At 37.7% G+C, this 11,856-nt stretch overlaps 1 protein-coding gene across 1 annotated transcript; it reads left to right on the forward strand.

The window, feature by feature from the left end:
- Nucleotides 1-3,100: 3,100 nt before the first annotated feature.
- On the forward strand, nt 3,101-6,415 carry LOC119414731 (serine/threonine-protein kinase NIM1-like). Its single transcript, XM_037681837.1, has 4 exons — nt 3,101-3,170; nt 3,297-3,575; nt 4,390-4,658; nt 5,660-6,415. The coding sequence occupies exons 1-4, from the start codon at nt 3,101-3,103 to the stop codon at nt 6,413-6,415; spliced, it is 1,374 nt and encodes a 457-aa protein (XP_037537765.1).
- Nucleotides 6,416-11,856: the final 5,441 nt, after the last annotated feature.

Below are 11,856 nucleotides of genomic sequence, written 5' to 3' on the forward strand. Positions count from 1 at the left end.
GACTTGTCGCAGCACTGTCTTCCAGATGAATCTTTCATGCCGTAACAAGAAAGGACTTGTAGAAGGATTGTAACTCCAGATTTATCATTAACAAGGTGACCTACTTCCACGTGTTGATGTGATCCCCTCAGTTTCAGCTGGTCTTAACAGATCATCGTACACACATCTGTCAGACACACTGATTGATCGAGGTGACGATCCTGCAGCAGCTTTTATTTGTTTTTTGTTGTTGGGGTTTGCGTCACAAAAAGTAGTACATTTGAAGTTTATTTTTGCAAGTATACTTTAAGTTAAGTATATCAAGTATACTACACACCATACTTGTAGTGTACTAGAAGTATACTGATTTAATACTTGTTTGGACTAAATTGGGACATTTTTATATTATTTTTAAGTATATCAAATAAAGTTTATAATAAGTAAACTTCAAGTACACTTCCTCATTTTTAGTATAAAATAAGTATACTTGTAGTATACTTAAATAAACTACTTTTTGCTACAGCTAACATCACTAAAATCTGATAATTCAGTAAAACCTACAGGTGACACCAGATTTTTACTTACACAACACGAGAAGACTTTAAAGTCAGAACAAACCTTTCCTGTTTCAGGTCACTTAGGATTCACAAAAATGTTTAAAAATTTCATCGGCACAAATAATGAGAGAAAAAAATACTTTACTTTCTTCATATGTTTACATATTCTCTTAGTATTTGGTAGTGTTGCCTTTAAACTGTATGACCTGAGTCAGACATTTTGGGTTACCTTCCACGAACTTTACAAAAAGTTTGCTTCTCGTTGTCCCGCTCCTCCTGACACAGCTGGTGCAACTGTGTCAGGTTTGGCCGATTTTTAGATCTCCTAAAACTGTAATCTGGATTTTTATTTTGTTTGGGACTAATAGCTTCTTCCTCGCCGAGCGGCCTTTCAGTCCACGACCCAGGACTAGTTTCTCTGTAGATAATGACACGCTCTGACCAGCTTCAGCATCATCACAAAGAGTTTTGTTTTGGGGTTTATATTCACACATTTTGCACCAAAACATCTTGAGAACACAGAACTCGTCTTCTTCCTGAGTGGGAGGATGGCACAGTGTTAAAACAAGTATGACTGTTTGAACATGTGAACGTGGCACTTTCAGGCATCTGGAAATTGTTCCAAAAAAAAAAAAAAAAAAAAAAATTGAGTTGTTGAGGTAAACAATTCCTGGTAGATGCATTTTTTTTTAGATTTTCCCATGATGTCACACAAAGAACCAGTTTGTTTGAGCTGTGCATTGAAATGCATCCACCAGTGTACCTCTAATTGGTATGGTATGGTATGGTATGAAGTTTATTCATTTAAAAAAAAGTACAAAACAATTCCATAACAGTATATAAAAAGATACAAAAAAAATTTAAAATGAAAGGCAGCAGAAAGAAGAAAAAATCTTATTTTATCTGCCCCTTTTTTCAAACAATTATTTCAGACATAATAATTTTCAAGTAACAGAACAAAATGAATAACTTTCTAATTTTTCTAATTCTAATACAGCACTTAAATGTTGTCAATAATAATATAATAATGTAATTTATTTTGTCATTTAACCAATCAAAAGCTTCCATTGTCAGAATGTCATATATTGGCCTTTCCCAAATTGTTTAAAAGCATAGTATTCATAGTGTAAACTTATATTTTTTGAAGAAAATAATGCAAAAAATATCAAAAAAGTTTGATTTAATCTTTAACAACCTCAATAAAAATCTGTTTTTGGCTCTTCTGGAGGTTCCTGACATTATTTTGTGACTTGTTTGCCCGATCAATTAACCTGCTGTGTATGTTTCAGAGTATAAATGTTCTTCATAATTTTTCCAACAGAAGTCAACTTTCAGTGAAAGAAACCTGCAGAACTGTTGGATCTTTAAAGATATTTTCTCATTTGCTGCTTTTCAAGGTAAAATTTTTAATTTCCTTTTTTCATGTTCGCGTTAGCCCCATTTTCAGGGGGACTGCTCTCTTTTTCCTCATGAGAGTTGTCGACTTGTATTATTTTAAAAATAAATTTGAGCTATTTTAGCTTCATGACAAGTTAGCAATGTTCAATATTGAAGTGTCTTTATTAATATTAATGCATTTGGGTTTATTACATTCACAAAATAAGTCGAGAAATGGTGTTTCCAAAGGGCTGCACTTGTTTTTAAACAGCATCTGTCTCCTCTTCAGCGATCCGCTCCTCGTACTTTGTCACGGCACGTGTTGAGGACTGGGTTAGAATGAGTCACCTGCAACATGAGCAAGCAGCTTATGCACGATGACTGCCGGGGACAATCCCCGTGTCCAGACTCCGTAAAGCAGAGGGTGACCAGACTGATGGGGGAGCAGACGTCGGTGCGTTTGTGCCGGCCTGTCTGGTGTCGTGGTCATAGTCTGGGTCACCTAAATACAAACAAAGCAGCTCTTATTCATATCCTCACTTCCTTTAGTTTATGTCTGATCTATACACTGAGGGTATAATAACATTTTTCTTTTCGATTAAGTCTTTATGTTGTGAATTAGACTTAACGTGAAATTAAACTTGACAACAAGTTAATTATATCAATTGAACATGCCACCAATCTTTGTCACAGGTATTTCAGACACTGGAAACTTCTTTCTTTCAGTTTTATTTGCAGTGATGACCTTGCCCCGTCTCACTGAACAATAATCTCATCAATGTTCAAGGACTTATTGTAGATCATGTGGTGTGTTCATATTTAAGTGTTATAGAAGCCTCTAAAGCCGGTCTATTGTCTGTCTGCATGGGAGGAGGCCATCGCTGAGGGATTACAGAGCATTACGTAGTACTTCTGGATTACGCACCGTACCTCGCTGCATATAGGAGGAGAGCTGGACGAAAGGAGCATCTGCACTGAAGCCTGGACAAGTTGATCAATTAAGAAGTAACTTTTTATGAGGATTTCTCATCCTGATGCGTACAGATACTTTGCTCACTTTTGTCCAGATGAGCCTTTTGTCTGAGTTTTTCTTCAGTGATTTTCAGTCCTTTTAATCATTGGTTACATTTGTATTTTCCAAAGTTTTCAAGAAGGTTGAGAAGGGACCACTGGTGGGCAGGAAAAAAATGTATTCAAACAACAGGAAAAACATCTTCAACGCAGAAAAGAGCAAGAAGAACATAAAAAGAAAAACATGTGAGTACCGACACGGAGCTCATGCTGTTTTGCAGCACTTTTTAAAATGATAAACCACCTTTATTAGACTGAACATCATTCTGAAAGAAAAATATTTGATTTGACCACAAATTTCATCCACCTCAGGGGCTCACTTTAAGACAAACCACCAGGAAGACGCCGTCACCTTGACGTCACAAAAGGTGGAAACCAACAAAAAGGTGGAAACCAACAAAAAGGTGGCAGAGGACGAGGAGGTGCAGCAGCAGACAACCTTCGAGAAGGCTCTGTATGACCTGACCCACTCAGAGAGGGCGTTAGATGATCTGATATGCGGTCGGCGGGTGGGGTTTTACGAGCTGAGGGGGGAAATCGGTTCTGGCAACTTCTCCCAGGTTAGACTGGGAATACACGACCTGACCAAAGGTGAGATTTTTACATTTTACTCTGCCATTTTCATAGCTTCTGTGTTGAGTTTATGTGAACATGAGTTGTAGAACGCCATCTTTTAATGAACTTTCTCAAGTTTCTTTGCTTTTGCTTAAACAGAAAAAAAAGAAGTCAAATAATAATAATAATAATTATCAGTTTAGTTGATCAAAGGGACAGTAAGCAGTTAAAACATCTCTGAATAATGAGCAATTGCTCATAAAACACTACCTGTCTTCACTTTTGCACAAATATAATTGGTCAGAACAGTAAAGAATCTTGTGCAATAAGTCTTCATATTCAATAATTTTCATTGAATAAACTGAAAATTATATAAAAAGGTCAAATTTAGCATGTACAATAAAGGTAAAAATGTTAAGCTGCGTTATGGATTAATTAGTGAATAAAATATCACATATATTTTATTTAAAATCTTATAGAAAATTAATCCTATTCTGTTGTTTTCACTACATATTATGTATTTTTGTTTTATTACTGCTCCTTGTGACTCGCGTTGTACAAAATCTAAGGCTTTTCTGCTTATTTAACCGTGTCACAAGTTTAATAGGGCACTCATCTTTAAAACAAATGTGCGTACATCAGTCAGCCTGCATCATCCCACATGTCAGATGATACGTAATCTCATCAACCAGCCCCCACTAATCCATGAAGTTTTCCTTCCTCTCTGCTTTGTGTAACATGACAACTATACTGAGACGTGCTGCGTTAAATAGTTTTATTACCTCAGAATTACAAATCTTGGGATGTTTTTCCGTTCACCTTTTTGATTCCATCTGTGTTCATCTCATAGAGAGAGTGGCAGTAAAAATCCTGGATAAGGGGCGTCTGGGCAAACAATCTCAAGCCCTTTTTGCCTCTGAAATCAGCTGCATGGAGAGGCTTTCCCACCCCAACGTGGTGCGCCTGTATGAGGTGGTAGAAACACTGAGGAGGCTCTACCTGGTGATGGAGTACGCCAGCGGAGGGGAGCTGTTCTCCAGAATCACCATCAGAGGGCGGCTGTCGGACCTGGAGAGCAAGCTTGTGTTTTCCCAGGTCCTGTCTGCAGTGAAGCACATGGTGAGGAAGCTACTTCAGTGTTTGGGCGTTGTGTTTAGTTGGAAAACGAAAGTAGAAGAACTCAGCCTCTTTGTCATATGTGTAAAGTTTCTATATAAATATATTTTAATAGGAATAGCTGGATTTTAGTCTTTACAGGGGTTCTCAAACTTTTCCATGCCATGGCCCTTAAAACAGCATTAGTTTCTGGCCGATTCATAAACTTTGACCAAAAATCCCCTCTTCTATATGTTTGGAAGAGATGGAAGAGGCAAGGGGCGTTGGTTGCAATCTGCAGCTAAGCCACTAGGTGTCTGAAAACCCCACATATTTGGCCATTTTGATTTTTTTATTTTGAAATTTTTTTTGTCAAAAAGTTGTTTTTTTAAATACTTGCTCAGTTGTGACATCATTTAAAGAGCACAAAGTATGAAAACAAGTCATCATCCAGGCTAGGCTAATGGCTAGCTAAACAAAGGCCTGTGTTTCTAGTTTTCAAGCTTATAAAACACTTTTTGAAAAATAATTTCCCGCTGTGAAAGAACTTCACATTATTTAATTTTAACCATCCGATCCATTCAGCAGCCTCAGAATAATCAACATGTAGCACTATCACCTATGCTCAGCACACTTTCATTCCAGTAGTAAGAAAAGGTGTTTAGTAGAAAAAATGTCATAATATTAAAACTCTACACTGTTGCATTAGCTAACGCAGCTGTTTTTCCCACTGGTATGTCATTGTTGAGAAATGTTGTTTTAATAAACCTGAAAAATCACAAAACAGACTATTACTGGGCTGACCTCGAAAGCTTTTTCTCTTTTGCCTGTACTCCACACTCTGGGATGTCATGGCTGATAAAGTACTAACTACCGATCACTTTTTGAAAGAAAATCACTTCACCAATAACCAAACTATTTTTTCCGCCCTTTTTAGGTTGTAGAGTTTTCAAAACAAAATTGTTTATGTGTGTGATTCCCATTCACTGTAACTTTGTATAACATGTATTTTTCTTCTTTTACAGCACGATAAGAACATTGTCCACAGGGACTTAAAGGCTGAGAATGTATTTTACACCAACACATACTGCATTAAAGTAGGGGATTTTGGCTTTAGCGCATGTTGCCACCCCGGTGATGTACTTCACACATTCTGTGGCTCTCCACCTTATGCAGCGCCTGAGCTTTTCAAAGAGAGAGGCTATATTGGACAGTACGCAGATATCTGGGCGTTGGGTATTTTGCTTTATTTTATGGTGACTGCAACAATGCCGTTTCAAGCTGCCACCACCAAGAGACTGAAGGCTTGTATCCTGCAGGGCTCCTATGCCATTCCTTCCTATGTGCCCCAATCCTGCCAGGAGATCATTAAGGGCCTCCTGAGGCCGGTTCCTGTGGATCGCCTCACTTTGGCACAAATGATGACAAGCAATTGGATGAGAGGCATTAAATACTACCAGGCTGACTCAGCTTATAAATCTACACCGTCCCACCTGACTGAAGCTGAAAACATTCTCACCTCAGATGAACTGCATGTGAAGGCTGCCCTGGAGGATCTTGGCATCACCAGCGTTCATCTTCTCAACAACAGTCCAGACTTGAGAAGTCCTATCACAGGGGCTTATCGGATTTTGGTGCACCGAATCCAGAAAAGGAGATCCGTAGAGGCAAGAGGCGATAGCTGGCTGTGCATCAAAGAGTCCCAGAACAGACTCGGACAGAGAACAGGCTCCAATAATCTGCTGCGCAAGCGCCACTCTGTAGTCTGTGCCGTTATGTAGATTAATTTATCATAAAAAAAGCTCAAAAGTTTAAAAAACAAAAAAGAAGCTTTTTTTTGCACTTCCTTTCTGAGACATACAGGAGGGATGCTAATGTCTTACAGTAATTTAAATTGCCTGCACAATTATTATTATTATTATTATTATTGCACAGTTTTTAGCTGCATTCTTTTGTTCATCATAAACAAAAACACAATTATGAAATTTGTGATTCCGGTTTGATGTTTACTGTAATAATGCTCCAGCTGTCACATGCTTCTTGTATACACTGTATACCAGAGCATGGTTAGAGGTCAATACCAGTGGCAAACTCCATGAACATATCTGGCACGGATTTTTCTGCTAAAATAACATTCAATGTTTCTGCAAGCTGCTTTCAAACCAGCTGAGCATGAAGAAATGTACTCAGGGCTGTCGGTGACACACAGATTCCGCCTTTAGGAAGATTAGGGGAATTACAAAATGGCAAAACAACATGGGAGATTTTTATTCATAGAATAAAAACAGTGTCATTCAGAGAAAGGTGCATGCTTTACCCTGAAGCGTTTAAATGTAATATGTTTTGTTTGCAGCTGATTTTATGTTATTTTTTCTATATGTGTGACAAGATCTACATATAGTAATTAAATTGCATATGTTTTAGGCTGTTAATTATTTGACAAAAGATAAGTATAGATAAAAAAAACAAGCCCTGATGGAGTCCAGCTCTTACTCTGAAAGAGTCCTATTTAATGCTGGCAATGCAAAGCAGACTCTTGCACCGTTTGTGCAGGGGATGATTGTCACGTAGCAACGGAACCCTTAATTCCATAATCACAGAGCATCTCCCACAGCGTACCCTGGGGAACACAATCAACTGGCTTCTTCAAGTAAAAAAAAAAAAAAACACATTTAAACTGGTTGGGCAAACTCCCATGCTCCCTCAAGACCCCTGGTTGAAGAGCTATAGTTCCATCACGGCCGGGACAGAACCCGCATCGTTCAACCTGAATCCGAGGGTCAACCGTCGAATAGACTCTCTTCTCCAGCACCCCAACGTAGATCTTAGCAGGGAGGTTGAGTGTGGTCCCTTAGAACACACATTTAGAACCCCCTTCTTCAGAAAGGAGAACCACCACCTCAGTCTGCCAATCCAGTGGCACTGCCCCCCAATGTCCATGCCAGCGAAGATCAGCATCATCCAGAGCCTTGTGGGACTCAGCGGATCTCGTCCACCCCCAGAGTCCAGCTGCCACAGAGCTTTTTATCTACCTTGGCGACTTTAGCCCCGACAGACCAACCCTGAAGCTTCCAGACTTCCTACATGACAGATGTGCGTGTAGGATTGAGAAGGTCCTCAAAGTATTCTTTACATATTCCAGCAATGTGATTTTTATTCTGTAAAATAAAAACAACAAAACTTACTCCTGCCTTTTTAAGTCCTCATGTGGTTCACTGACACCACGACCGTAACAAAACCAGTAAAAATGGTTAAAGTAAACAACAAATAAAGCCTTGATGCGTTTCAGACCTTTTCTTTTTATTGCATTCTGTCACGGTTTATTCACATCATGTTTGCACACTGACGTTTTTGTTGCACATGTCTCGTTCCATTTGTGGTTTTATTTCCCATGACCTGAATTAAACAGATATTTTAGTTGTCAGAAAAAGTGCTGATTGGTTCCAGTTTCTGTTTCATACAGTAGATCGGCCTGAGAGCATCATAAATGCTTCTGTCGAAAAACGCAGCTGTTTCACAGACCACATCGTTACCATGAAAATCTCAGAGCTATAGTTTTATGAATATTTAACATGCACTGTGTTAAGTCTGAAACTGCGACAAATTTTTTGGAAAAAAGCATCTTGCATTAGCAAGGTCTACACAAACTTTCAGGCTGACGGACCAATCTGATACGGTGATTCGTGTAAACAGTGCTAAAACTAGTGCAGTTGCAGTATCTTTAAGTTAAATGTCAGGACTTAGAGGAGTTTATGTTCATGTTTTAACACCAAGGTGTTAATAAACAAAATGTAGTCCATAAATAAAAAATACCATAACTTCAGTAAAACATGGAGGTTTTGTCACACTGCAGTGCAGCTTTGTTTCCATTAGTGCATAAAGCACAGGCATATTATAGAATTAAAGGAATCTGATGATTACAAAGACATCTTGTAGTTTTATAATTGCAACTTCTGTAAGAAAATTTAATTTAGGCAGGGCAACAAAACTGGAACACTAAGCTAACATGAGACAATAATACCTGAATAATATTTGACAATTAAAAAAGTGGACCACTGCAAAAAAAGCTCTTGGGAAAATTTAAAAAGCTTAAATCTGTTTTAAAGAAAAGGAGGCAAAACAACCAGCACACGAAGCTGCTAAATGGTTACAAGAACGAAGCTGTTATTTTAATCTATTTCTCAAATGAGGGGTTTACTGGAAGAAACTCTCTAAGGATGAACATCCAAATAAAACTTGTCACCTTGACCAAAATAATGAAGGCAAAAATAAAGACACAGATTCAGGACTTTGTTTGAATGGAACTCATTTTACTGCTCAAACTTCATGTGATCAATCACTGATTTAAAACAGAGAGGCTTTTCTGTCTGTCTCATTAGAAGTGAACTCATTTTCTTTAAAGAATAAAAAAATAGAAATGATTAAACTTGGGACATCATTATAAATTTGAGCAATTAAAATTCATTTATTAAATTGGCAATTATCACAAGCAAATATGCTTATGGAATGAATACTATTACCAAATAAAGCTCGGAGGGTTATAAGTTTTATAAATCTGTATTTTTAATAGTTTATGTCCATGGTGATTTGGATGTAAAAAGGTTTGATTTGCTTTTGTTTAAGAATATTATCAATCTTGTGCTTAAATTTAGGAACGCCAACAACCAAGATAAAGTTTATGTTTTTCATGCTTTTCTCAAAGGACGTCCTGAAGTCGATATTTAGGTGAATTATCTACACAAATTAAAGACACTAAATAAAAAAGTCTAGTTTTTTTTTTTATTCAGCCCGTATTTCTTTCACAAATGTGTGCATCAGATTTGCTGTAGTCACAGTTCAAGGTGAAAGTGTTTTGACAGATTATAAATCAAATGAATTAAGTGCAATTTTCAAATAGCGTCGAAGTGTGAAAAAGTTTTACAGCTGCTTTCATCTTTTTTATTCATTTCCTGTTATTTATTCATAAATCATGATTTATAGCTGTCACGGGGGTTATTTGGACACAAACTGACTAAGACTTTTAGATGATGAAGGTGTCAAAACACGAGCTTTGACCTCACTATTTATGTTTTCAAGCCTTCTGTCTGAATTTATTACATCGTTTTTCCACGCCTTTTGGGTTTATGTTTTTCAACATTTTAATGTACATTTGTTTTAGAGTCAACCGAGACTTCCCGTTTATGTTTTCATACTTTTCTTTCATGGATTTCCACCCTTCGTAGAAAAGGGTCAGAGATTCTTCTCATGAAGCCAACCACCTAATTCCTTCTGCCTCAGCAAAATGTTGTTTTGATATTAATAAGAAATAGAGCATATAGATGTTCCAATACAAAGTTGACCTATGAGGGTGGCATTTCTATGAATCATACTCAGTGTTATTGGCTATTGGATGTCCACCAATACTCCATATGCTATTGCGTCATACGCTATTGGACTATTGTGCTGCACTTTAATTAAACATGTCTAAAGCTTTTGATACCACAGAACATGACATCTTTTGCTCTAAGCTCTCAGACGTTGGTTTCTCAGACCATACTATTGGTTTGGCTTTCTTTTTACCTCTTAGATCGAAGGCAATGCATTCAACATAATGGTACTTCTTCCAGCTATTTAACTTTCAATGATGGTGTACCACAAGGCTCAGTCTTAGGTCCCACCCTTTTCACAATCTACATGTAAATAATGTAGATTAGAGCATTCCTGATGCATCCTTACATTTCTATGCCCATGATATAGTTGTTTATTGTCGAGCTAAAACATTTGCTGAGGTTTTCCAGCTTTTACAGTTTGCATTTGACATCATCCAGTCAGATTTGTTCTGTCTCAAACTGGTGCTAAATACTGATAAAACCAAAGGGGTGTCGTTTTCAAACTTGAAGTCGGTCCCAGCAGACCTTCTTTCTATCCTATCTACAAATTGAAGGATTCAACGTTCTTTATTTGTCATACACACCACATGTGATACATGTGGTGGAACGAAATTGTGTACACAGGGTCCCAGTTACATTCAACAAAATTATAAAATGTAAAAGAAAAACAGCAATAAGATCTAAGATATAAACTAAGGAAAATGTTAACTAAAAATACACTAAGCATTAGTAGTATAAAAACAATACGCCAAACAGCAGCATGAACATGAGTCTGTGTGAGCAGATGAGTATGAATGAACACAGCAGCATGAAACAGATCATCAGCAACATGATGTGATTCTTCACAGTGTTTATCCTGGTTAGAGATTCATGAGTCTAACAGCCTCAGGGTAGAAGTTGTTCCTCAGTCTAGTGGTTCTACACTTAATGCTCCTCAACCTCCTGCATGAGTGGAGCAGGGCAAAAAGTGCGTGTGCTGAGTGAGTGGGGTCCTTCATGATGCAGGTGGCCCTCTTCCTGCATCTGAAGGTGTAGATGTCTGTGATGGTGGGGAGGCTAACTTCAACAGACTTTAACAGACTTGTGGTGTTCCTGTTTGTCGATTCCTATAAATACTTGAGAATTTTGGTTGATTCACATCTCTCTTTAAAGCCTCATGTTGAAAATTTGGTAAAGCAATTGAAAGTAAAATTGAGTTTCTTTTTCAGAAATAGATCCTGTCTAACTCTGAATGCTAGGAAACGCCTTGTAACTGGTAGTTTTCTTCCATCCATACCGTGACATTATTAACATGAATGCTCCTGCAAGCACCTTGCAGATGTTGGATGCTGTCTTTCATGGTGCATAACTGGCTGTAACTACTGTACCCATCACTACACACTGTACTCATGGGTCAACTGGTCATCATTAACTTCACGCAGACTCTCACACTGGTATATTTTCATTGTTAATGCACTTCTTGGTCTGCTGCCTTCATACATCTCCTCCTACATGTCACGTCATCAGTGCAGCTACAGTGTGTGCTCCCAAGACATCATTACCTGCAGTGTCCCATCAGTGCGGACCAAATTTAGCAATAGGGCCTTCTCCTACTTCGAGCCTGTAAACTGGAACACCTTGCAAAAAGATCTGAAGCTCTCGACCTTGACCTCTCTAAACTACTGTTAATGCAAAAATCAATCCAGACATGTTCCTGTTTTTAGTATCTTACACTGTTTTATAATGTAGCATGTTTTTTTATTTGCTTTATGTCACTTCTTTTATAATCTTTTCATTTTATATGCTTATAAATGTTTATTGTTGTGTACGTACTGTATATCTCATTTATGTTTTTGTTTAAAACAAGTCTCTCT

This window comes from Nematolebias whitei, chromosome 9 (assembly GCF_014905685.2).
Source record: "Nematolebias whitei isolate Nwh7 chromosome 9, NemWhi1, whole genome shotgun sequence".
NCBI classification, from domain to species: Eukaryota; Metazoa; Chordata; class Actinopteri; order Cyprinodontiformes; family Rivulidae; genus Nematolebias; species Nematolebias whitei.

Coding starts and splice junctions, on each gene's coding strand:
- LOC119414731 (XM_037681837.1), top strand. CDS start 3,101: ATGTATTCAAACAACAGGAAAAACATCTTCAACGCAGAAAAGAGCAAG. Junction 3,171..3,296: donor GAACATAAAAAGAAAAACAT/GTGAGTACCGAC, acceptor CATCCACCTCAG/GGGCTCACTTTAAGACAAAC. Junction 3,576..4,389: donor AATACACGACCTGACCAAAG/GTGAGATTTTTA, acceptor TTCATCTCATAG/AGAGAGTGGCAGTAAAAATC.